The sequence below is a fragment of the Balaenoptera physalus genome, assembly GCF_965194825.1.
Source record: "Balaenoptera physalus genome assembly, chromosome: 16".
Taxonomy (NCBI): domain Eukaryota; kingdom Metazoa; phylum Chordata; class Mammalia; order Artiodactyla; family Balaenopteridae; genus Balaenoptera; species Balaenoptera physalus.
The window spans coordinates 61,738,454-61,765,919 of NC_138898.1; the positions used below are offsets into that span (position 1 = coordinate 61,738,454).

The 27,466-nt window shown below is 42.2% G+C and overlaps 2 protein-coding genes across 2 annotated transcripts in view; one reads left to right on the plus strand and one right to left on the minus strand.

Moving 5' to 3' along the window:
• The window catches only part of CARHSP1 (calcium regulated heat stable protein 1), a 268,272-nt gene that overhangs the window by 182,841 nt on the left and 57,965 nt on the right, over positions 1–27,466 (minus strand). The gene's annotated exons all lie outside the window — the stretch shown is intronic.
• On the plus strand, positions 83–26,828 carry HAPSTR1 (HUWE1 associated protein modifying stress responses). The gene is made up of 4 exons (XM_082432515.1): positions 83–1,034; positions 1,648–1,728; positions 12,129–12,404; positions 24,420–26,828. Exons 1-4 carry the CDS (start codon positions 809–811, stop codon positions 24,662–24,664), a joined length of 828 nt encoding a protein of 275 aa, XP_082288641.1. The 5' UTR covers positions 83–808; the 3' UTR covers positions 24,665–26,828.

Sequence of the window (27,466 nt, forward strand, 5' to 3'; positions counted from 1 at the left end):
TTCTCTCCTTCCCTCCCCCTTTTTCTCTCCCTGCCTCCCCCTGCCTTCCCCTCTGTCTCTCTCTCTCTGTCTCTCTCTCTCTCCCTCTCCGCCCCCCCTTAGGTTGGCTCGGATGCAACCACTGTCAGCTCCTCCCCCTCCTTCCCCGTCTTCACCCTTCCTGACATTCACTCCCTTCCCCTCGCCCTTTGGTTACGTCAGGCGGACACGCCGATGAGCCAATCACGGCGCTGTGTTTAGAGGCCGGCAAGCGGAACTGGTCGGATTGGACCAATAGGAGCCCTCGGATCCGGCGCGCCCCAACCGGGCAGGGGAGCCGGGGCCGAGTGGGCGGTGCTTCCCCGTCAGCATGTGGGCGGGGACCAGCAGCCGCAGAGGCGTCGACGACGGCGGCAGCGACGACGACGTTCCTCAGTCTTCGGGGTAGGCTCGGCGGCGCCGGCAGGGCTGTGCGGAGCGGTCGGCGGTCTGAGGCGGCGGTGGCCCTAGGGAGGCCGCGGCGCCATGGTGGGGCGGTAGACGTGCTCAGGCCGGCGAGGCGAGAGGCGGCGGTGTTCATCCGGCCCGCAGCACCCTTCGGCAGGGGCCGGGGGTGGGGAGGACCGGGGCGGGGGTCGTCGCGGGCAGCGCGGGGCCGCGGGGCGGGGCTCGCAGGCCGTCGGGGTGCAGGAGGCCTGGGCCGCCGCGAGGAGCCGCCGCAGGCCGCTGGGCCCCGCCGCCGGGCCGCTCGACGACGACGCTCCCGCCGGGGCCCCGCCTGAGGAGGACGCGGCCGCGGCGGCTGCGAGGCCGCGGGAGGCCGCGGAGGATGGAGGAGCGGAAGGAGGAGGGCGAGGCCGAGATCCAGGAGCACGGGCCCGAGCACTGGTTCTCCAAGTGGGAGCGGCAGTGCCTGGCCGAGGCCGAGCAGGACGAGCAATTGCCCCCCGAGCTGCAGGAGGAGGCGGCGGCCGCCGCGCAGCCCGAGCACAAGCAGCAGAAGCTGTGGCACCTCTTCCAGAACTCGGCCACCGCCGTGGCCCAGCTCTACAAAGGTGAGGGCCGCCGCCGCCATTTTGCTCCGCCGCCCCCGCCTCGGGCCCGGCCGTCGGCGGAGAGCCCGGGGGGCGGTTGGCTGGGCTCCGGCGGTCGCGCCGCGGCCCCGCCGCCCCCTCCCCGCAAGATGGCGCCGCGGGAGGCGGGCCCTCGGGAGGCGGCCGGGGGCCGGCGCGGGGGGCGGCCGGGCTTGGGGCCGCCCGGGGGGCCCTCCCGCTCCTGGGGCCGGGCCGCTGGGTGCCCCTGGGCCGGGGAAGGCAGGGGAGGAGCCCCCGGTCACAAAATGGCGAAGGGAGGCGGCCCGGGGGCCCTATTGTGCCGGAGCCGGCCTCGGGGCGGGGACTGCGAAGGGGTGCCTCCCTCTCCCGCGCCTCTGCCCGGGCTGCGCCCGGGGGCCCCGCGGCTCCCCCTCCCGCTCCGCCGCGACCCCCTTCTTGCCCGCCCCCCACCTAGCGCGGGATCCCGGAACCCTTGAACAAAATGGCGAAACCTAATATGGCCGTTCCGGAGTGATTGACGCCCAAATAACATGGTTTTTTCTTTTTCTTTTTTTGTCTTTGTGTGTTTCTTTTCTTTTTTTTGTTTTTCCCTCTTCCTTTCGTCGTTTTTCAGACCGAGTGTGTCAGCAGCCAGGACTTTCTCTCTGGGTTCCCTTCCAAAACGCAGCCACTGCCGTCACCAATCTCTACAAAGGTAAGGACAACCTTGCTGCATTGCCGGCTAAGGGGAAGGGCGGCCTGCATCGGGGTTTAAGTCTTGCGTTCCTTAGTGCATTGGCCACCTTGACCTGGAGGGATCGCCGGAGTGTTTTCTGCCCCTGAATCCAGCCACTAACTCTCAGTACCTTGCAACTTGAGAATTCCGGCGGTGTGATGTCATATCTAGATAACGGGTTCTCAGCCGGGGGCGTTTGGTCCCCTCACCCCATGGCGATCTTTGACAACGTCTGGGGCACTCCAGAGTGTCATCACTGAGAGGAGGCCGCTAACCGTCCTCGGTGCACGAGGCAGCCTCCCCACCCCCAGACGGCGGTAGTGCCGAGGTTGAGAGGCCCAGAGCTCCAGACCGTGGGATGTGCTTTTTGGGCACCCAGGGAAGAAGAGTGTGTCTCACACACAGGTGGGAGGGACAACTGGTTTGTGGAAAAGCACCTCTTGGAGTAGTTTTTCTTGAGTTAGGCAATTTCGAGCATGATGGTGGCACAGCATGATTTAAGTGCGTCGAAAGCTAGCTAATTGGAATAATCTGTACGCACATTAAGATGCAGATATTTGATGGACTTGGTCTTTCCTAGCAACTCCGTCAAATATTTGCCTTCCAAGCTGCTTTCTGCCTGACCGTACATTGTTGGCAGGAAATCTGATCAGTTTGAGTTGATATCAAGATTCGTGTTTCATGGCAGTGCTTTTCTGCAGTTAATCCCCGCCCCCCACGTGAAGATGTGTGAGTGAATGTTCTTGCCCATCGTGTTCTCTCAGCAACAGTGGGTTTAGATTTTGTGCTTTGTTTTGAAGATTTGGAAATTTGGGTTTGATTTTTGGCAAGGTTTCTGTGGGAAAAGGATTTGAATTTGAGTGTTAATTTTAGTAAAAATGTAATTAAAATAAATGCTTTTAAACTGCTAGAAGCTGTTGATAATTGCATTAGAGCTTTGTGTTTTTCAGAATTATCTAAATAGGTTGAAAGAGGCTGTGGAGTGACTTGATTCTCAGATTCTTATCTGCATATGAATGAGCAAATTAAGATAGCTTTCTTCAGGGAAAAAAATCCCTTATTTTGGATTTCCTTGGTAGACCTTGCAGTTTTTTGGGATGGTAATTTGAGAACGTAAACTAAACCTGGTGAATGGAATGTTAATTTCAGGGAATGAGGAACTAATAGTCTAGGCTTACTGAGAAAAGGGAAACCTAATAAAATGGTGCCCCAGTGGTCAACTTTGATTTTATATAGCTGAGTTCCTTAAATTTTGACTCTAACATTCATTACTGCTTGAGGGTTTTTAACATTCTCTGGAATGGCTCTTGGTTTCACCCAGACAGGGAATTTTGAAATAATACTTGAAACTCATATTTTTGGGAAACTCCGCTTTCTTGGACTATAGTTTACATATAGTAAAATCACTGTTTTAAGGTGTATGGCGTGAATTTGACAAACATGCATTGTTAGTAAATGGAATATATTTATTCCCCCCACCCCGTCCCCCCGTCCCCACCCCCCCCCAGCAACCGCTGATTTGACTGCTGTGTGTATGGTTTTTGTGTTTCCATAATGTAATAAACAGAACCTTATAGTAGGTAGCCTTTTGTGTTTGGGTTCTTCTATCCACTTTTCATGTTTCTGAGATTGATCCATTCAGTTCACATTGCAGGTATTAATAAATAGTTCAGTGCTTTTTTTTTTTTCTGACTAGTGTTCTGGTGTGTGGAGGTATCACGGTTTATCCATTCAGGTTTTGCAATTATTTTTTGCTTTAAGGGGAAGGCCACACATATTTTTAGTTCGTCTGTGTGCCCGGCTCTTCGACTAGGCCGTAGAAAAATATGAACGTCCTCTGACTTCTCAGTTTTTGGTGCTGTTGTGCGCTCCTGGAATGCATCTCTTTAGGACTGTAGCTGACGGTTTTCTTTAGTGTTAATTCTTCATATAAAAAAGTGGGCTCAGAAGCTGAACTCTGAAATAATCCCTAATTTGATTTCTTGATTTGGAAATGCTTCTTATAATGTATTAGTTTTCTTTGTTCAGAAAACGTAATGAAAGACATAAAATTTCTTTTTAAACAAACATGAAGTTTTTGCATTATGGCAAATGCTGGATTGTCCAACCTTAGTTTTATTTTGTATCCTATTTCTGTAAAATGAAATATATCCCCTTTTACCTGCGGAATGGTTAATTGTGGTTTGTGGAATTTGGTAGTATAGCAACATTATTCTGTTCCTAGCTGACTCGAGGAAAGTGTGGATAAGCTCTGCAGATCCTCACCTTCTTCTTTCTTTTCAGGGTGTGGTCTTTAGAGAACAAGAATGCAGCTGTAGGAATAATTGGGCACCTTAAATAGAACCAATAAAATTAGCAAGGCAGTGTCACAGTGCATGCAGCTGTAAGTAGTGGTAAATTTAGAGTGTTCACGGTTCTGATTCAGTATCTAAATGTAACTTATGGGGGCGGGGATGGGGGAGATTCTGGAGGATCCTCGCAAATGGGCAATGCTCTGGCAGTTTGTATGATGACAAGCCAGAGACGGCTCATTTCCCTCACCCAGCCTGGGGAGAGGTTGGTACTTTTACCAGCTTCCTGATAACGCCTAAGATGAGCACATAGGAAGGTCAGAATTGAGGTAAAAGTCTAGCAGAGGGCCCTTTTTGATTGCCTGTGGCGTCTTGAAACATTGAACGATGCAGTTGGTTTGGTTGAATGTGGCTGGAGACTTGGAGGAGAGTGAACTGGGGTGTCCTCAGTGTGGACAGAATTCAGCAAAATGGAGTTCCTTCTACTCCACGTAGTAAGTTGAGTCAGACATTGGCATCCTTTTTTGGAAGGGAAGAAAATTCTGATGGCTGGTTTTTGTTTTTGCTTTGCTTTGATAAATCTAAAGGAAGTAATGTTTGTTAAATATTCAGTGGTGGCGTGTCCCCTGGCTTAGTACGTTTTTTGATGTCTGCAGCAAAAGGGAGTGAAGTTACTGAGGTGGTTTTAACTTGCCTGGTTGATGCTTATCTGAGAAATGCTTTGTCAAGCTCATCTCTTTCTGCGTCTTAAATCCACCTCCCATTTCCTTGGGTGACTGGTTTCAACCTCTCTCCTGACTCCTCATTAGGAAAATAATTCTAAATTCCTTCTACAGTGTGGGGGTTACTTGCTCAGTAGAGGCTACTCCTGTGGCTGTTCTCGAGGACAGAGCCGTCCTTTGGAGCCTCGTGGTCAGCGGAGGTGGGCGCTGGGGCCCTGCTTGCTCTGCAGCAGCTGCCTGGGAGCCAGTGCTCACCCACATCCCCCAGAGCCACTTCTCACTGCTTCTCTCATTGTCATTTCTCTCAACTTTGTAATATTTTTCTTTTTTGATTTTTGTTTTATGTTAAGCTCCATTTTTTTTTGTTTTATGTTAAGCTCCTGTGCATTTTAAAACTGTCTGAAACTTTAGTTGCATACCGACTTCTCCCACATATGTTAAGAGCTTTCTCTTGATACTGTTTATGTTAAAGATGTTTCTGGTTTTCTCCTTGAACAGCATTTGCCCAAAGGTGTGACTCTAGCAGTACTGGAGAAGGCCAGCAGCATCATTATCATGGAGTCTTCTGCTAGATTGTTCTAGTTCAGATTTTAGACTGTTACTTTTACTTAGTTGTATGGTCCTGGAGACAGATAATGGAAAAAATATATTTCACTATTGTAAGCCTTCATTTTCTCAATTGTAAGTAGGAGTAAGTACCCACAACTTAGAGTGCAGGCTCTTAGTGTGTCATGCAATGAGTCTTCAAGCGTGGACTGTGTTGGTGGTCAGGTTCTGTTTTTCAGATGGTGTATTTGGCTATGGGCAGTGCTTAAGATGAAGGGAAGAAATTCTTATTATTTTTTGTCCTTTAATTTCTGTCGGAATAAGCTTTGTGGTGTGTCTTCATTTTTCCCTGAAAGGGCTGAAAGTAAATAGAATTGACAGGAGAAAAATAGTATGATGCCCTTTAAAGTCCTTATTTTTGAGACATCTTGATGCCAGATCCTTTTTATGGTGTGTAGTCACTTCATTGTGGCCTTCTTGGGCTTCTATGTGAACTGAAAGTGAACGGAACATACTGAAAATTTGTGGATGAGTGATTGGTATATAAACAACTGGTCAGAGAAAGCATGTTCTACCTGGAGGCAGATAATGAAATTTCAGCTTATGTTTTGACTTTGTGGAGTTGGTTTGTGACTCCTGTTACAGAAAACTATTGCACTTTGAGAGTGTTCAAAACACCTTAGTATGGATTACAGTTGAATACCCTCAGTTTTATTTTACTAATAAGCAGCAGCCTCATCATTACTAATACCATTTGTAGATTTTTTGTGAATTTTTATAGAAGACGGTCAGTTTCTGATGTGTAACTTCTCTGTAAAAGGATGTTTTGGCTGCAAATAGCAGAAAACACAAGTCAAGCTGGACATGGATTGGCTGCTCTCTGCGTTGAAGCCTGAGGGTGGGATTGATTGAATCCAGTGGCTCAGGCCTCCCTGCTCTGCAGCTCTCTGTACTCCATGTGTGGGCCTGCACATACCAGCTTTGTCGTTAGGCTAGTTTCAGTGTGTTGGCAGCTCACACCTCACATCTTAGGGTCACTCACAGAAGGTTAGAAGAGCCCAGAAGCTTCTTTCCCAGGAGTAAATGACTTCTGTCTCTTGGCCAGAATTGGGTCACATGGTTATTCAGAACCAGTAGCATAGCCACAGTTTCAGGGTTCTGCAGATTTGTTTGGGACTAAACCACAAGTTTCACCACTTGAGCAAATGTGGAGGAAGCTTTTCTTCAGAACTATCCAAACAAAAACTTGGGAGTACCTTTAGGAAAGGGAGGACGAGGACTGGATGGTAGGGAACCGTGGCCACTCTGATCCTTCCCTGGTTCCTGCTGTTTGTACGTGCTGGGTGAAGATGTAAGTCAGTATGTAAGTTACCTAGAAGTTCGTGTTTATTTTTGGATACCACTTTGTTAGGGAAGATAGAAATTATTTCCTCAAATCAGTTGAAAAACGGGCTTCCCTGGTGGTCCAGTGGCTAAGACTCTGCACTCCCAATGCAGGGGGTCCCGGTTCAATCACCTGGTCAGGGAATTAGATCCCACATGCGGCAACTAAGAGTTAGCATGCTGCAACTAAAGATCCCGCATGCCGCAGTGAAGATCCCACGTGCCTCAACTAAGATTTGTCACGGCCAAATAAAATATAAATAGATAAGTAAATATTTAAAAAAAACAACAATTGAAAGGCAGTTTTATTTTGGTCATGACTCAGATATCTTTTCCTTTTTTTAAAAAAAATATTATTATTTACTTTTGGCTGCGTTGGGTCTTCGTTGCTGTGTGCAGGCTTTCTCTGGTTGCAGCGAGCGGGGGCTACTCTTCATTGCGGTGCGGGGGCTTCTCATTGTGGTGGCTTCTCGTTGCGGAGCACAGGCTCTAGGCACATGGGCTTCAGTAGTTGTGGCACGTGGGCTCAGTAGTTGTGGCAGACGGCTTAGTTGCTCTGCGACATGTGGGATTTTCCCGGACCAGGGCTCGAACCCGTGTCTCCTGCATTGGCAGGCCGATTCTTAACCACTGCGCCACCAGGGAAGTCCCTAGATATTTGTTTCTAATGAAACAGTTAAAATACATATTTTCTCCTGCAGCAGACTAGTTGGTTAGTGCAGATTGAGTTCTAAGTTCAAATGTTTTGTAGTTACTAGTATTCCTTGGAAATGTACTCTGATCTAGCAGTGTGATTTTCTGGTTTGTAGATCCTCTAAGGAGAATGGGAGATGACTTCTCTATTGTTGAGGAAGAAGTCGATTGTAGAAAGAACTTTTGCTATTTAGTAAATTTTTAGGGCAAGGCCCTTTGAGCCTCAGTTCCAATTCCTTGTTTATGAAATTGAGATATCTGCTTTGGCTAACTCACATAAGGTTTGTGAGTATCAAAGAACTATAGATAGTGAAATCTGATTGTGTTTATGTTTCATGTGAGAAAGTTCTGCATTTGGTCTTCATTTCAGAAATCAGTATGATTCTTTGCCTACTGCCCCTTGCCAGCAGTGGGAAAATGAGACTAATAAAAATCCCTTGAATTCAATTTCACCTATTTATATAAAAACAGTTTTAAAAAATATGAAACAAAGATGTCTACCATGACTTGTATGAATCAGTTTTTTGTTTTGTTTTGTTTTGTTTTTAGGAGTTTTGTAGAGTCAATCCTATGGGGGAACCCTGGCCCTGATTTGGGGGTACTGCGTTTTTGTTTTTTAAATTAATTAATTTATTTATTTATGGCTGTGTTGGGTCTTCGTTTCTGTGCGAGGGCTTTCTCTAGTTGTGGCAAGCGGGGGCCACTCTTCATTGCGGTGTGCGGGCCTCTCACTATCGCGGCCTCTCTTGTTGTGGAGCACAGGCTCTAGACGCGCACGCTCAGCAGTTGTGGCTCACGGGCCTAGTTGATCCGCGGCATGTGGGATCTTCCCAGACCAGGGCTCGAACCTGTGTCCCCTGCGTTGGCAGGCAGATTCTCAACCACTGTGCCACCAGGGAAGCCCCAGTTTGTTTCTTGAATAAGGAAATGAATGTGTTGTGATTAAAGGTTAGATTGACATTTTGATGCCCTTGGGCTTTGCCTAACCTTCGAGATCATGGCCGTTTTCCACAGTGGCTTTGGCATCAGTAAAAGTGTTGGACACAAGACTGTCCCCACAGTTTTCTGTGCTGTGCATTTCTAGAATTTGGGTGTCTTAATTGTCAAGGTTCAGGAGTATTCAAAGCAATCTTTGGCTGAGAGCCTTCTGGAGGCCATCTTTGTGTGTACGTTTATTATTTTACTGGACACTAAATTAAGCAGTGATTAAAATCTAGTCTGGTCATTCCTAAGATTCTCCAATAAGCATTTAGATCTCTTCTACTTAGTGCAAGATGTGATTGATAGGAGGGTTTTATTTTCAACCAAGTAACTCTTTAAAGTTCTCAAACATACGAACTATATTTTAAACTATGTTTTAGTGTCAATATGAGATTCTCTGTTTAAGGAAATAACTGAGATTGAATTAATCTGGGTGGTAAAGTAATTGGATTTGGCTTTCAGGATATGTTAATGGTATAAGACCAAATTATGCCCAGACAGTGCAAAAGCATGTATGTACCCGAAGTCCTTAAATGTTAAATCAGCTTTTCTCCTCCTGTACTTCTTAGTCTGTAAAAGTTTGTTTACAAAATACTTGATTTTTAGCGTGTTCTTGGTTGGTTGTGTTGTTGAGACTTGTGCAGAATTTTTGAGGTGAAATGATTGGTCAGTTGCATACATTTTTTTTTTTAAAGACAATCAGATTTTTATTTATTTATTTATTTGTTTATGGCTGTGTTGGGTCTTCGTTTCTGTGCGAGGGCTTTCTCTAGTTGTGGCAAGCGGGGGCCACTCCTCATCGCGGTGCGCGTATCGCGGCCTCTCTTGTTGCGGACCACAGGCTCCAGACGTGCAGGCTCAGTAATTGTGGTTCCCGGGCCCAGTTGCTCCGTGGCATGTGGGATCTTCCCAGACCAGGGCTAGAACCCGTGTCCCCTGCATTGGCAGGCAGATTCTCAACCACTGCGCCACCAGAAAATCCCAGTTGCATATATTTTAAAAGAGATTCACAACTACTTACATAACTGCCTTCCTTCAAAAGTATGAATATTGAGTTTTCCAACTTTGTTCAACTCTGTGATTAAAGCATCAGCCTGTTGCTGATCTGACTTTTGGGCTTTCCTTGTGTCCTCAATCAAAACAAATCAAAGCTCTTTCCTCCCAGGATTGTCAGGGGTTTTTTTGTTTTGTTTTTGTTTTTTGAACTGCTTCATCTGGTTCCTTCCCTTTGGCTCTTGAGTTTTGTATCAAGTTCAGCTTTTCTTATTTGCTGTCTGGTTTGCTAGGTGTACATTTACATGCCTGCTTCATCTTACTTTGCACTATCCATGCTTGCTTCAAACTTGTTTCTTGTATCCCTTTCAACTTTTTGTTCCTCTATACTTCCAATTCTGGACCTGCCTCCATTTGGTTCTCGAAAAATAAGATTTCCTGAGTCATTCTTTTTGGAAACAAACTTCTCTGGTTAAGAGCTTGATGGTAACAACTCTGTTAGGTAGGGCAGCTTTGTAGAAACCTAGTTGCTTGTAGATCCATAACAGTGGATGGTTATCTATCCTCCTTTCTGTGGTCCCATGGGATGGGCTTAGTTTACTCAATGACTTGATTTCTCTTAAAATGCTTCTAGCTCTTTCAGGATCACTTAAGGTCTACATACAACTTTACAAGGTCATCTTAGGGATTATGCATCCTTTAAGGTTGGCTTCATCTAAGTCTTTAAGACTAAGAGATGGGAAAGTGCTGTATTAGCTTCCTAAATGCTATTTTACCTTTGAAATGGGGTTCGTGCTTGTTTTGTTTATGATGAAATGAGAAATCAGAACACATTGATTCACATTGTAACTTGGGCATTAGAGTAGTGAGACACTGGAGAAATTACTTCATTCATGAGTAGCTTTTTCTTTTAGACTCATTTATTATTTATTTATTTATTTAATTTATCTTGGTTGCACCGGGTCTTAGCTGTGGCATGCGAACTCTTAGTTGAGGCATGCACGTGGGATCTAGTTCCCTGATCAGGGATCAAACCCGGGCCCCCTGCATTGGAAGGCGGAGTCTTATTAACCACTGCACCACCAGGGGAAGTCCCACGAGTAGCTTTTTTTGTATCTGTAAAATTAGAAAGTTGTGATGGAGTTTAATATTTAAGAGTACTTCTGTGGGTAACTTCTTTCATTTTTCTTTTTAACTTTTTAGCAATAAGAACTGATCATCTAAGGAAGAGGCCTTGTTATAAAGTTCTGTTTGTGCTGCCCTCTTGCCATCTTTTTTTTTTTTTTAATATTTTATTTATTTATTTTTTTATATTTATTTTTTTTGGCTGTGTTGGGTCTTCGTTTCTGTGCGAGGGCTTCTTCTAGTTGCGGCAAGCGGGGGCCACTCTTCATCGCGGTGTGCGGGCCTCTCACTATCGTGGCCTCTCTTGTTGCAGAGCACAGGCTCCAGACGCGCAGGCTCAGTAGTTGTGGCTCACGGGCCCAGTTGCTCCACGGCATGTGGGATCTTCCCAGACCAGGGCTCGAACCCGTGTCCCCTGCATTAGCAGGCAGATTCTCAACTACTGCGCCACCAGGGAAGCCCCTGCCATCTTTTTTAATAACGCAGATTCATGCAGCTTGGGAGCCTCTGTGATGTCTGGATTATTGTCTTTCTGGGACACAGGTCTCCATTCGCTGGTTTGCTTATCCTTTCAGCATCTACTTTAGATGTCGCAGACAGAATTAAAATCCAGGTCAGGAAAAGTAATAAAGGAATGAAGATATATTGGTGATTTTCCTGCTACCACAGCAGCTCAACTAAAAATAAATTGCAGTGACTTAAATTTCTAAGTATTGATATTGTTTTCAATTGTGTAAAGCCACTAAAGGGGCAGGCATCATTTTATTGAAAATCTGGAAGCAGATTGAAAACGTTCCTGGGAAATGAATGAAGCTTCTTGTTTCCACAGTGCTGTTTGGCTTTGTTGAGCAGTCAATCAGAATTAATTTTCCCTTGTTATTTCTCAAATGTTTGCTACTGCTTTTAGTGTGTTTCCAGTTCTTGGTGCTGAACCTGTCAGTTAGGAGTACACCTCCGAAATGACATGGTACCTGCAAGGTGAGCACCGCCTGAGTGACTTGTTGCGGTGTTTAGTCATCTGCTGAATGATGTGAACGCTCCTGTTTAGAACTCCTGAGAATTCTGTCTTTTCTCAAAGCTTTGTGGTTAAGAACCACAGACTCTGGAACAAAAATTCCAGCTCTTGAATCCTGTGGTAGAGTTACTCAGTGTCTGTTTGCTCAGTTGCAGTGAGGGGACAGTAGTACTGCTCTCAAGGTATTCGTGTACCTTTTTTTTCAGGTGAAGCTGGGTATAGTACCAATAAGTCTTTAATAATTCACTTACTGTTAGCATTACTAAATAAACTAGCTTGATTAGATTAAGTAAGCTTTTTTTTTTTAAGGAAATAGCTCTATTAAAATGGTAATTCGGTTGACAAGTAGTTCCTCTGTTTTTATCTAGTTTTTTTTTTAAAGAACAAGGCAGAAGCTCTAGAATTATGTGATGTGGTTACTGAATTTAGAACATTATGATTAGGTGTCAGGTATGATATTTTAAACATGAATGAAGTTCAGTTTAATAGATTACTGATAGACTTAAAGAGCCCCGTACTTCATGATATTCATTTTGGTGAACTTGTAAAATGGTGGTTTCCTTTAGGAGAGAATGCAGCTTGGCTCTACTGATTATCATGTATCTTTTTCTTATTCTTGTTTCCTAACAGAAAGCGTGGATACCCATCAGCGAAGTTTTGATATTGGAATTCAGATTGGCTATCAGCGACGCAATAAGGATGTGTTGGCTTGGGTTAAAAAGCGCAGAAGAACTATTCGTAGAGAAGATTTGATCAGCTTCCTGTGTGGAAAAGTTCCTCCACCGCGAAACTCTAGAGCTCCCCCAAGACTGACTGTAGTGTCCCCTAACCGAGCTACTTCAACGGAAACTAGCTCATCTGTAGAGACTGATTTGCAACCCTTCCGGGAAGCCATAGCTCTGCATGGTAAAGCCGTTTAAACATATTTCTTTGGAAAAATGGTTAAGAGTGTGCCTGTGGACCCAATTTCACATTTAGGTTTAGGTCCAGATATATTGTCTGTTTTTTGTCTATTCTAGTTACCACTTGCTCTAGAAATGTTTAAAGAGAATGTAAGCTAAGAACTTACATGGGCAATTTTTGAATGTTAGCCAGCCTATCCTAAAAAAAATGTTTTTAGAAAGTTAGTTTGAGCTGATTGGTGTTACAATAACAGCATTTTTTGCAACATTGATTAGAATTTATTGCTTTACACACTTACATTTTACATGTTTCCTTACTCTTCTGAGTCAAAGAGGAAGTTCTTGTGTGTTAAGAATTCTATTGCATCTGTAATTACCTGGAGAGCCTAGTCAGTGATAGGCAAGTAAGGCAGATAACTGTTGGGCTAGTTCTCATGGGAACTCCCTTTGACACCTTGAGTTATTGAGTGTGCCTGTAGAACCTGAGCGTTGATGACCCAAGAGGGAGTGGACAGATGTAAGAATAATTAAACTGACTTTCCTTATGTCTGTTGTCCCTTAGGGCCTTGCTTTGATAGTCAGGACTGTGAGAGCAGGTCCATCACCGTCTCCCCAGGCCAGACCTGCCATAAAAAGACATTCTTGGCTGAGGGGTTTAAGTATTATTGGAGAAGCCTGGGGTATGTAGTCAGTAAGTTTGTTGTTGCTTGTTCTCTAATACAGGCTTCCAGATAGAACTGGGAGAGGTACTTATAGGACATTCAACACTGCTGTAAAAATAAAACAACAAAATAATAAGACTTGGTTGAAGCTAAGATGAAAATGTGGATTGTACAAGTGACTAAGCAGATAGAAGTAATTAATGAGTTAGGTCATGAGTCCTGTTAAAAGTTAACACATTTCTGAGCCATAGTGTAGGTCATCTAAGATGAAATAACCTGGTAATAAAAACTGGGATGTATACAAAGGGCTTCTATATCATCGAAGCTTTAATGCTTACAGAGATTCTTGTTCTCTTTGGCAAACATTGATTCTTTATCTAAAACCCCATTCAGAACGTGGAGTTGGAAAAAGTGTTTTTTTTCCCCTCCTGATTGTGAGTTTATGATAAGTTAAAAACACAAAAACACTTTATTTCAACAAAGTCCATGATGTATGGATGCAGTACTTAAGACTGCTTGCTGTTTCTAATATAGTGGAATAGTTGATGCTGTCAGAAAGTTTGAAACTCAGGCAAAATAGAGAGTGATCTGTTCCTACTGAATTAGAGTTTCACATCTTTTACCATTGTTTGAAAAAAATTACTAGAAGTGTACATAGTTTGTCAGATTAATTTTAGTGCATGGTAGTATTTGATGTAGTTTTGTTTTCCTTAAGCATTTTGATTTCCTTTGTCATCAAGTGGATTTATGATTCATTCCATATTTCTCTTGTTAAAATGTCTTTTTTTCTGTATTACACTATAGAAGGTAGTTTTAAGAAACATAAATGCCACTCTTGTTATAAAATCTTAATGCAGTTGTACACATTGTAAAAAGGGCAAGCCAGCAGCCCTCCCCCCCGCAACTACTATATTCTCCAAATCCCATTACATTTTTTTAAATTGAGTTTATTCAACTTATGATTTATTATTTTACTGAACTTTGGGAGTTTTAGTGGTGATGTAGATTTAGGAAGGTACTATTTATAATTTTGATTTATGTTTAAATTGTGAGGGTTTAAAGTTCAATTATAAAGCTATAGAAAAATAACCTTTCCTTTCAATAAACTTACGAAGTAGTGCCAATCCAGAATACGTTGGATTCCTAGGGTTTGTAAACTGAATTCATGTAGTTAAAACATGAAGTTGATACGCAGTAATAGGGCCCCTTGAAAAGAGTACACAGAAACAAATTATATACTGAGTTTTGTGTTCTGTTGGTTTTAGAGGACATAGCTGTATTGGGAATGCTAGTCTGACTTGAGTATTTTTAGTAATTTGAATGATTTCTAATAATAGGGCATTGTTAACTAAATTGTAGAGCAGATTAATGACTAACTTTGTAACCAGGTGTCCTCATGATCTGATTTATTGAATAGCTGTAAATTGAAGTCAAAACTGTTCAGATCTTTTGAAATATATTTGGAAATTCATCTTAATTAGGGTGCATACTGGTCAGAATTTGGTTTTGCATAGAATTTGTTTAGCCAGATCTGTGAAATGTGAGGTCAAATTGAAGTTCTTGGGGTTCTATGCTGGAGGGAGAGTCTAAATTCATGAAGTTTTGGGATGCCAGGGGGAGACAGGAAAAGAATTGGTATACTGAGGCTGACTTAAGTTTATAATCAAAGCAAACATTAGTGTAGGAGTCACATTGATTTATTCTTATCCATAAACAACCTCATGTCCTTAAAAGAGAGGACAGTTACCCCTGTAATTTTTTCTTTTTTTCTTTATTGGCTCCTAAATTCTCACTTCCACCAAATGCCACCCATATGTGCTTAAAATATGTTCTTTATAAGAAGACAGATGGCCAAGATATAAGATAATTGTAGAGTTTTTCATGTAGACAGTGAGGGTGTGATAAGATCCTTTGATCAGTACCCTCATGAGCCTTCGACTTAAGTATTGCAATTAAAAGTACATCAATTAATGATTATCAAACAGTTTCAATCAAAACTGTCAACTAATGGTTATGGAGGTTTAAGGAATATTATAATCCAGTGCTCTATTTTGGCACTTGTTTGCAACATATGTTGTTTATTTTTTGTGTACCATGGTATCTCCTTATCTGGATGCTAAGCTCAACAGAGAAATCAAAGAAATGCATATGCATGTGCTAGATTGATTTCTGTCCTTTTCTTATTCATCCTTGTCTTAAAATAAGAACATTATCAAAAATTTACTGAGAACTGGATTAATAGCTGGCACCTTGTTTTTATGTAAACAAATTTCAGATTGACCAAAAATCATCTGGACCATTTTGTGGTTCCCTGCCTGCCTTTCTGATTATTCCTCTCTTAGTCATCTTTTCTCTTCTAGAGACTTTTCTTGTCTTCTATTTAAGCTACTTTGACCTCTGACTTTTCAGTGACTTAGGTTACATTCCCCAGGATTTAGCCCTTAGCCACCTTCTCCTGCAATCCCTTTAAGGGCCATTTCAGTCTTAATTTCCAAAATTGGTCCTTATGTTTAGACCCTCTCTCCTGACTGCGAAACACGTATGCCCCATTGTCCCCTGGCGGACATCTCCACCAGGGCGTCCTGCAGGCGTTCAGAGGGACTCATCCTTCCAGCCTCAACAACAGCAAAAACAGGTCTTTTCTTCACCTTACCACTCGGCAGATGCGTACGTGGCAGATTCTGTGCAGTTTCTAGGGAATATATGATTGAATAGGGTGCTTCCTTTTCTGTTGAGGCCAATGCATACTTGGATAATTTGATGTCATATGTAAGGTGTTCTGGGGTCAGAAAAGGACATTTCACAGTGCGGCCTGGCCATGGGTTCAGAGAAAGCTATTCTGGAGGAGGTGAGTTCTGGGCGCTTGGAATAATCAGTGCTCTTGCTTCCCAGTCCTGAGTTGACCCATTCACCAGTCCATCTTTTCTGGGACCACTGGAGTGATCTTTTTGATCTTGTTGCTTCACTGAAAAATAACCTTTGTTTCCCTGTGTCCTCTAGGGTGAAGCCTGAACTGAGCACAACATTGTAAGGCCCTTGTGATTTGATCTGACCTTGGGTCAGATATCTTAGCCATACTGTGTAATCTTTTGAACACCTTCATGCTCTTTTCTAAGCTTTTCCTTCTGCCTGTTCATCCCTTCAGACTGATTGAACATCTGTGACGAAGCTTTCCTTCAGTTCTCCCCATTTTCTCCAACCTTCCCTGAGCTGGGTGTCTGCTCTCCCCTTTTGCTTTGCTTCCATAGCTATCCCTTCCCATAGACTGGTGCAGGGGCCAGTGGTGCAGGGGCCGTGTCTTGGAGCTTCTGGCTTTAACAGAACCTGGCATAGACGTGTTCTGAGCTTAACACAGGGGTTCAGAGGTCTGCTAAGTCAACACAGTGGGGGCAGAGAACCTTTCCAAAGAGTTGAGGCTTATAGATCCCCAGGTGACTGCAGTATGAGGAGGGTGAGGAGAATGGAGAACAGAGCGGGTATATCTTAGTGCTGCAAAGTCAGCTCTTCACACTGAACAACTGAGTCTTGGAGTGGGGCCTGAGGGTGATGTACCTTTAGAGCGGTTCTTTCAGTGTTTACTTCACGTCAGCATCCTGCTGGGGAGGGTCTCATTTAAAACTAATAATTCCCCTGGATTATTGCCATTTTATTGGTGAAGAAGGCTTATTTGTCTAAAATAGACCAGGTCAGTAAATGGTAGAACAGATATTCCAGATTTGTCTGGCTCCCAAATTCAGTACCTCTACATGTGTACATTTGGGGTTTCTTTCCCTCCCCCCCTTAGTAGGGCTGGCGGGTGGCGTGGGAGAGGTCTCTAGGCTTATTTTTTCTTCCCTAAAGACATCAGACTATATACATAAGTTTGGTTTCTTGCTGGGGTTTTTCCCCATAAGTGAATCTGGGTAAGTAGGCTTGAAGATGAATGGCTTTTGACCTGTATTTCTGGTTCATTTTAGCAGGAAGAGTATTTAGGCTTGTACATAGGCTGCATTCGCAGCATGACCTTGGGCAAGATGGCTAACCTCTCCAAGGCAGTCTCCTCTGTGAAAAGGAGATACATAAAGTGAGAAGCAAAGTACCCACCCTTCAACAAAGTGTTCTTTGCCTTGAGAGAAGGAGGACTTCTGGTTAGTTCTAAGTCCTGAGTGCCCTCTTTGCCTCTGGATGGCATTACTGCAAAAACAGACCTGGAGGTCAGGTGGCCTTTGAGGATACTTTTTCTCCCTTTTCAGGAAGGGTGGCTTTTTAAATTGCAGATAATCATTCCAGAGGAAGGGATAATTTAAAACTTAGTGTTAACTACCTACTTATATTACTTGTTAAGATCTTGAGCTTCTTTTATGTTGGTATAAACTGGTGAAGTTGGTGATGTTCTCTCTGTCTACTGGATGGAGAGATTCTGAGCTGACTTGCCCAAGCTAGTGCTGTGTCTAGAAAGCCTTAGATTGAAATCTGGTTTCCTCATTTTGAGTTGTGTTTGTCATCATGGGGATTAGGTAAAAAGGGTCCAGAGCTAGAATGGGGCACATATGTGGAAGATAGAGACCTGGATGGGAGAGTAAGCCGGGTGCCAAGTCAGACTTCACTCATTTGCTAACTTTATTAAAAACCTGCTCTCACTCAGTCATTTCATAGGTGGACTTTGTAGGTTTTTGGCCCTGGTTCAGACTGTTCCATAAAAATTGGAGACACTTGGTTTTATCAGTAGTTCTAAAAGTCATTTTGATGGCATTCTTGACTGTAGTACAGGGAACTAAAACCCCATTGGGACTGGGTTGATCCTCTGTAAAATTCATCAGTTCACACAGGGTCTGGGTGTTAAACTAGTCACTGGTGGGAGCCATTGCTGTCACTGGCATTTGGCTTTAAGATACCTCCTTGCTCAAGTTCAAGTTCCTTTTGTGTTTAAACAACAAAAGTTTAAAAAAGAGAGTGGGCTACTACATTTGTAAGTACTGAAAGAGTCTTAGGCAAATGCAGGTAGTCTAGCCTTTAATATGATACTGGAGAATTTCCCCCGAAAAAGGAAAGTAACAAAAGAAAAGGGTTTTGTTATGTTTGTCTGTTTTTGAGAAAACACTGTGTGTGTTAAAAGATAGTTTTTTTAGCGAGGATTAAAGTCTGAAGCTTTTTAGTCTGGAAACGTGTGTGTGTGTGTGTGTGTGTGTGTGTTTGGCTGGCTGTGGTGTTATGAGTTCTGATTTCTGCAATTAAAATCCTTCTGTGGAAGGTGCGGCCATTTAAAAATGCGGGTGTATCTTGTTATTCTGTAGCCTTTCCTATTGCCCAACATTTACTGAACACAGTAAACAGCCAAGCATTCTATTTATTAGAGGCTAGTGATAGGGGCAGGTGATACAAAGATGAATCACATAATCTCTCAAGGAGTTTCTAGCCTAATAGAATTGTATTATTAGACAGTTTGAAGCGTAATCCCAGGCAATCAGATTGAGGCACAGTGCCATCACTTTAGGAGTTAATAGGCTCTATATCTGGCCTCTCTTTTTTGTCTAACAAAGTCTTTTTCTGGCATATGTGGTGATCCTTAGTCTCGTAAATCATTAAATTGCTTGACAAGATTCTTGGATCTAGAGAGACTGGGTATAGGGCCATATAAGAAAAATGCATTAATTTGATACCATATTCAAGGGTGTAAGGTCAGGTAGGAATTTTTTACTTAGAAAAAAATGTAAGGCAGATTCCGAATTTGTCATAAAATGGATCCCTTCTTCTAGAGTTTTGGAAAGCTGTGATTTTAGGCAGCATGGACCAATAGGATTTTCTTGCTCCTTCGAGCCACAGGTTTTGTAGCTTTTGTTATTTTGTCAGAACATTTTTTGGCCTGTGTGTAGTAGAGAAGTTACCAAATTTTGGTGAGAACAAATCTTCCTGATAAAATTGAGATCTGTACATTTAAGAAGAAATTTGATTATTTATGCTTGGTTCTGTCTCTCTCCCCTTTTCTATCACTCTTCATTCCTTCCGTTGATAAAGCTAAATATATAGAAACAAACATTGACAGCCACACAAATACTTAGGTTAAGTGCTTTTAAACCGATGGTACAGTATGAAAGAAACTTGACAATTTTCTGTTGTAGAGAATTAATTAGAACTGACCTGTGGGGGATTTATTTCCAACCACCTTTCAAAATCCCTTTTCCTCCTCTTGCCCACACTCCTAGCACAATGTGTGGAACACAGTAGATTCTTAATAAATGCTTGTTGAATGTTGCATTCTGCATCTTCTTGAAATAACAGAACTGTCAATAGTCATTTAACAGTAAAATGTTTTAAAAACTTATTTGGAAATTAAGATGTAAGAGATTAATGCACCAAAAGCAAATCTCATCTCTTAATTGCTTAAGATTGATTATTTCAAGTAATCTTCTTTAATGGAAACTCTTGTGAAGGCTGGAATTTTTAAATTATACCCTTTGTTCAGACCAGCCTCTGAGAACAAGAACAATTAAGGCAATTAAGATAGCATTAAATTTTTGACGAAAAGTTGGCATTTTCTGTATATTAAGATTAGATATTAGCTACTGAAGTTTCTGTGGGTAGGACTTAACTAAAGCTTCCAACATTAATACAAAACTGTTATGAATTTGCAGTAAAATTTTCCTGGACATTTTTTTCATTGAGGTGAAGAAGTCCATGTAGCCATGCCTCAAAGCCAGTTTACTCACTTAGTGCTTCCTTAATAATCCATTGGTAGTTTAACATTTAAGTTTTATTTTTTTTCACTAGTTTTCTGATTTATAAATACTGATTTCTTGGAAAATTTGAAAATTTCCAAAAAGTAAAAAATTCAGTATCTTGTTTTCCCACTATACAGAGATAACTGCAGTTAAATGTTTGGTGCATTTTCTTCCAGTCTTTTTTTTCAATGTATAAATATTAAAATTATTTCATAGTTGAGATCATGCTGCATATATGGTACTGTATCTTGCTTTTTTCATTTTAACGTCGTGAGCATTTTTCCCATGGCATTAAAACTGTCTTTGAAAAATTGAAAGCATTTTGGGCTGTCAGCATAACTGAAAATGTTTTCTTGGTGTGACACATGTATCTTTGTAATTGGTTTGATTTAGTGTGCTTTACTTCAATAAAAGTTCAGTATTACAATTTACAGATTGGGGTGGGGAGTGGTATCTACTTCAAATTACCCAAATCTTCCTAGTAGAATTCACTTTTCCAGGACTGAACTCCTCCCCTGGTGCACTTAAAACACGACATTTACACACAAGTGCTTGCTTGCTTAAAACCTCAGAATACAACTTTGTGCAAAGGGAGTGTATGTCCATTTGAATAGTGCGATTCATTTCAAATGCAAGAGTGCCTGTTTCTTAGGGTTCCCAGGCAGAATGTTAATCACCTTGTCCAAGTTGCGGGGATTTCACATCCCCCTTCTGCCGGAGATGAGAGAGCTGGTGGCGCAGACCTGCAGAGGGTCCTGGACCTGTGCTGAGTGGAACCACAGTAAACAGTCTGCCTTGTCTCCTCCAGGGCGAGTCTCGCAGGTGCTGAAGGGGGCTGGGAGGCCAGCAGAAAGGGTAGAGGCGGCCTCTAGGCCTCTTCCAGGGCTGCCGGATGGAGGAAGGGAGGCTGGCTGGGCTCTGCGTTTGCTCTTTCTGTGTGACCTAACTATGTGCTGGTAAACTGGAATTACATGTAATTAATTCTGAAAACAGGATTTCCTTATGACCCTGAGCATGACCTTGGTATGAAAATAATAGTTCTGTGCTACTTTTTAACAATTTGCCATGTAACCTAGATTCCTATAACTTGGACTGTAACTTTGTTTTAGCTCATGTGGGAGCTTTCTTTTCAAAGTATGATTAAATCCTCCTGATCTTTTTTCCACCCCTGCACTAATCCTTTAAAATGAATGCAGAAACTTTGAAAACTGATAAGTTTATCTTGTATTAAGCAATGGAGACTTTTCTGTCTAATCGTACTACTTGTTCTACTGCTTTTTGTCAATTGATATTCCCATAGCCCTTTTGAAAAAGTGTGTTTTTGGTAGAAATTAAGTTGTATGCCCTTGGGCCATACAACTTAGTTTTTAGTTCTGAAGCATGTTTAGATTCTCTGTACTTGTATAGGCTTGATTGTTCATGTGGCTTAGCTAAGGTTTCCTAAAGCATCTTCTAGTAGCTGTCATTGGTTTATAAAATAAAATTTGGGTTGTTTAAAATATATATTTTTTGGTTGTTAATCTTAATTTTTTTTTGACACTTGTGGAAAGTCTTTTGGGGGAAGATTAGACAGTTAAACTTTGAAAAGAATTTTCACTGCTGAGAGTAGATAATAATAAATAGGTAATGTTGCACATTGTGATTTTGCTTTAGCTGTCAAACTAAGCCCAGAGTCATACACCCAACAGAAAAAAGATTGTGGTTTTCTGGAAGTTACTGGGGAATTTTCAAATTGACCAAATTGATGTTTAATCTCTCTTCTTTTTTCATGGAGGATAGCAGTTGAAGGATTTGCTTGAGGTGCCTCTTCACTTCTGATGGAGCGTTTTGAGCCTTGGGTGTTAAACATACAGCTACGTGGCTCCTACATTAACAAGAGGGGCATTGGAGCAGGGTTTGTTGAGTTCTTTTTTGGGTATCAAATGCTTAGGGGATCCTGAGTTTAATTACTGAAGTAGCCCAGTTTATTGCTGAGGGGCCCATATTTTGCAGCATAATTACCGTAGAATCTCCTGCATTATGAAACAGGTATGTAAAGGTGGTCTCAAGTACGTGGACACCTTTCAGTATGTTACAGGCTGCGAGATTAGGAAAAAAGGCACAGCTCTCCCCTCAAGGAGTTTACAGTCTTGGTGGAGAACTTAAAAACAGAAAAAGAGAAAACCAAACCCAGGAAGTTGCGAATAATTGAGTTTTAACTTCATGTCAAAGATTTAAGTGAAAAGAGCCACCTGGGTATATTTCCTGGCATTGGAGAGGTGAATAAACATCAACAGCTTTGGATTTCAGAGTGACGGGTAGGGCTCTGAAGCATTGTGTTATGTGCCAGGCACTGTGTTCATGAGATACAGATGTAAAGACACAGTGTCTATAGGAAGAGATGAGCAATGGTGCTGTGCTATGTGAAATCAGCCCGAGGCGTTTCTTTCCCTTCTTTTTAACTTCTAATAAAGTTGTGTGGTCTGGGGAAGAAGCAGCGTGGTTTTTTTCTGAAGATGTTAGGTTTCAGAGGGCCAAAAGGCAGTTAGAAATATGGATGGGCCCTTGATCTCAGGAAAAATGTCTGCTCCTGTGGCACGGATGTGGAAAATGATGCCTGTGGGTAAGCTAAGACGCCAAGGCTCTCACCTGGGTGACATCCGCCTGTGGGGGGCAGAAGAGAAGCCTGCAAAGGCCAGTGAGGAAGGAGCAGGCAGGCTGGACAACAGCAAAGAGGAGAGTTTCAAAGGAGAGGGAGGAGAACCAGGAAAGTAGCCCCAGACTGGGAGGTGGTGCTGGAGGAACTAGGGCCTCAGGCAGTGGGGAACAGATGTTGGGAGGCAGGTGCAGCCCGGGCCATTTTCAGGAACTGCAGATGAGTTGATACTGGCAGTGCATGATTAAGCCTTAGGATGGGAGTGAAGAGGGCAGAAGGGAGAGGTAGCTTTAGCTGTTCAGAGACAGACATGCGAGGCAGGCCGGTTCCTAGATCCTGAGGCTGAAATAATACAGGCTCGAAGTGGTGGGTAGCATAACATGAGTAGGAATTTAGATTCTGTTTGAGTCTTGGGTCCCAGCTCTTGCTTACTAGCTCTGTGACCTTGAGTGGCTTACTCAACCTTTTAACCTTGGCTTTTCATCTGCAAAAAAGATAACACAAATATCATAGGCTTAGTTTGAGGATGAAATTAAAAAGTGCTTATTAATACAGTCCCTGACATAGGAAGTACTCCAGTATTAGTGCTTTTATTTTAATAGGTACTAGCCTTGGAAAGGAGTGAGATCAGATTTCTTCTGGCCACCAGCGGAAGGGAGAGAGGATGCATCTTCTACAGGGAGACCAGCGAGGGGACTGGTTGATTCCTAGCGTAGGGAGTTAAGAGCAGTTTAGAAAGGAGGTGTGGACTGCAGAACTTGATCAGCATATATGGGAGGTGGTTGAGGCCAAGGGTTTGGGAATGTTCACAGTATTTGTAGAGTGAGAACAATGTCAAAGGGAATTTAATAGCTTCGGTGTGGTAGGAAGCAGAGAGTCCTTTTTCAACTTAATGTTCAAATTTAAAGTACATTTATGGAGTAAATGAGAATGGGCCCCTACGAAACCAACCTCTAAGCTTACTAGGTACAAGTCCTATTCTTGGGAAACACTGATTATACTAGATCATATCAGTTTAGTCAAGCACTAACAAAATCCATATATGAGGCTAGGATAGCCAAAGGGGGAATCCGTAAGAAGGAAAATCCACAGGCGGTGATGTCAGGTTATTAAATTCAATGCTGTGGTTTGTTTCCAGGCCTCTCTCATGCCTTTCACAGGTGTATCCTGAACATTTAGAAGCAGAACGTACGTTGGCCTCCTTTAACTGTTCAGGGGTCTAAGGAATGAGTGTCCCACAATGAGTGCTGGAATACTCTGGATTTAGTAACTCTTAACCTTGAAGGCAAGGCAGCAGGATTTTTTATACCACCCTTGTTCTCCCGCCCCCTGAAGGATTAGGGATGATGCTGAGTGAGGCTGCCCTAAGGGGTATCTACCAAGTATAGTATAGTCCAGACCTTGGGGTGATCATATAGCCTGATTTGTCCAGGGCAGAATCACTTTGTATTTGATGTCCCAGGATCATTCTTGATAGTGACCCTTTTTCATGTTCAGTAGCGTACTGTTTTAGATGCTAAATTAAAAAGTCTCCTTATCTATAGAAGTGTCAGAATAAGCCCACTCAGGCTTGAAAGTGACTGCATGCTCCCCTGTTTGCACACACACACACACACAGCACAGGGATCTATTGGAACGGTGACTTTGGATAACCAAAATGTTCTCCTGTTTAAAGCAAGCACCTCCTTCCTCAGCTCTAAGTTACATATAGTCCATACCTAGTAGAGTAGATGGCAGGATTTCATAACGGAGTTGTACACCTAGCACGGTGCCTGCCGCATAATAAGCTTCCAGTAATTGGTAGTAACCGATACTGTAAATATTGGTAGTATTACCAGTGAACATCTCCTATGTCAAAGCCAGATGATTCGTTCTTCCAGGAAAAAACTGCTCCCTGGTGACCCCCTTGCAAGGAAAATAGGCAGACATCCTTTGACACTATGACGACGTTGAAAGTAAAGTTGGGTTGCTTTCAAGAGGGTTAAATAATCGAGCAACTCTAAAACCTTTTTTCTTCTTCCTAGGTCTTAGTGGTGCAATGGCTAGTATAAGCGTGCGTTCGAGTACCCCAGGCTCTCCTACACATGTAAGCAGTGGATCGAATGCTAGTCGAAGGAGAAATGGACTCCATGATGTCGATTTGAACACTTTCATATCAGAAGAAATGGCACTCCACTTGGACAATGGTGGAACTAGAAAGCGTACCTCAGCCCAGTGTGGCGATGTCATTACAGACTCACCAACCCATAAACGCAACAGAATGATCTAAACTGCAAACATTTTCACACCCACCATGCTGCTTGAAAGCCACTTGATCCTCAACATATACTATTATTGCAAAGGAAACATGAGGCCATCTTCCCTTGTTCACTGTTTAAGACAAGTGAATTCTATAGTGGTTGCCATAAAAGGAAGTTCTAGGTATTTACAGTAGATGCCTCTTGTAACTATGGCTTTCTTAAAACTATAGTCCTAGCAGAGGACATCAGATATCGTGTAGTCGTTAGCAAGATCATCATAGGCAAACATGTATCTGTTTCAAGGCTAAAAGTGACCTTAACTGTATTTATTCTCAAAGGGAAAGGAAGTATCAGATGTTTATTTGGTTATAGAATGCTTTTTTTGGGGGGGGGGGGTCCATTTCCTGCTGTGTTGAGTATTTTGCTTCAACAGTATTGCCAGGTTCCTAAAATTGTCTAAAACACGTGATTTGGCTTCCTCGTCAAATCGCCAGGCTTCCATTTTTGCAGCAGCACTGTACCATGCACCTGGTTTCTCTCTAGTAACAGTGTGCAACTTCTGATTATTGAACTGTGCCCTATTTTTAGTTTTCAAAGCAGTTTCTAATTCTGGTGATTGTGTGATGTAAAGAGGTGCTATGATGGTCATGCAATTAATACTTAATATCAAATCAATACACAGAACTTTATTGGATTCACTTTGTGTGTGTTAGTGCTCTAAAAGTAGCAATATTATTAATTTGCCCCCAGATTAACCTTGTAGGATTAAAATACTCATTTTTAAGACAAGTACTACTTCCCATGCGGGGTACTGTCCTTATGGTAAATGTAAACATGTAGACTGCATTCATGGTGACCTAAAGTAGAGAGGTCATGAACTTTATGGGCTTCCTTTTTGGTTCAGTATTAGTGAGAGCGAGATGGATGGTGGGAGGATAGGTATTCTAGTCTGTTATATTCTGTTTTACATTTTTCATGAATGTTCTACTTTGTGCAGTTTCCATTGGAATGGGTGGAAGATAAAGGTCTTTTATCTGCTAATAATGTGATCACACCTTAAATAGCAAAACCCAACTCTCCAATCCCTCTCCTATAAAGTGCAGTTTGGAATCTCATTCGGAAAAGATGGAATCGCATGGAGGTTCTCTAGATGTTAGGTAGACTTAAAGTTCTCGATAGATTCCTCTTTTGAGTAAATATAAGACCTCTTGTACCTACAATGTTTTAGAGCATGTTTCATCTTCATTTTTAATATCTTGAACTGAATGGTAGTCTTTTTTTAGATGAAGAACTGATGTCAGCCTGCCAGGTACTGTAATTTATTCTATCATATTATTATAAATGTATCAAGTTAGGACAGTGAAAATGTTTCCTTGCAAACTTGTAGCTCAGTATCAGTTACTTTGTTTTTATCCTTAAAAGACCATTGCAAATCAGTGTAAGGGTTTTTCCAGTAATTACTCACAGCACTTTGTTAAAGTTTGCTATTTCTTCAGCCATTTAATAATCTTCCTGTGAAGAAACTTTGCTAAGTTAACCATAATACTCATTGACTGGGTGGGATGTGAATGTAATGTGTGAACTGAAGAAGTTCTGTATTCACTATAGATACAGCCCTTATTTAAAAAAAGTCAATTCCATACTAAACCTAGGAATGAAAGTGAGGCATTTCTAAATTTTTGCAAAAGTGGATCATTTTTTTTGTTTGAATATGATAGGAAGAATTATAGCAATGTATCATTTTACCGGAAACGGGTGAGCCTATGTATTATGAATACTTTCAGGCTTCCCTTTGGAATATATCAAGAAATGCATCTGGAGTTATCTTTGTTTTTCTATCATTGTAAATTTAGATTCTGGAATTGGGTTTGGTGGTGTGAAGCGTTGCTCACAAGCAGCCAGAACTCCTCTTCCTAAAGGATTTTGAGGCTGAGGAACACATATTTAATCTCCCCTTTATGCCTTGGTTCTAGGTCCTCTTTCCAAGTTAATAACAAAAAAAAATTTTTTTTTTTGGTGGTTTTTGTTTTAGTTGGTGCTCTGAAGCTTAATCTCAGTACCCTTTACTCTTCGATTGTCAAATTTTGATAGAACATGTGCCATTTTCTTTGGTAAGAGAAAGCAGGTCTTCACGTCTGCCAGAACACAATTTATATTATCTTATTGGCTCCATTAAACTTTTTAGAAACTTAAGCATTTGTTAACTTTTTTCCATTGCATTTAATTCTAAATGCTCTGTCACCCAGCAGTAACTCTTCCCCCCATCTCCGTCCCGTTGCTCTCCTGTGCCACCCGAGCACAGGATAAACCGAGACCTAGGAGTAGAAAGGGAAATGATTTCTCTTAGGAAAACTTAGTTCTGACTGCTAGATTTTTGCAGCCTTTCTTTGTGCCATTTTAGATGCAAAACAAATCATGGAAGATTGCATATTTGTGTGATACTTTTTAATGTTGTTTTTTTTTTTTCAGTCTCTTGAGAACAGTGTAGGCTGACAGTTTACTTTGGGGGAACAGAACCTCTTTTCATCTTAAGCTAGATTCTGATTCTTTTAGATGTCATAGCTCATGAGTTCTGTTCCTGTCACCCTAACTTGGCATGAGTGGGTTGAGTTATCCTTAAACTGCAGTGTTCTGAGCATGGCTGAAGCATTAAAAACTTAAGTATATAATGTTTGGTATTTTATAGAGCAAAATTAATGGAAAGCATTTGGCTGAATCTAAAGACCTGCAGTCAAATTCTTCAATGTGGTTTACCCAACTGGAGTAGTGGTACACACCTTAAATCATTCAATGAATAAATAATTTAAAAAACCAAAAAACTTTGGGGCTTG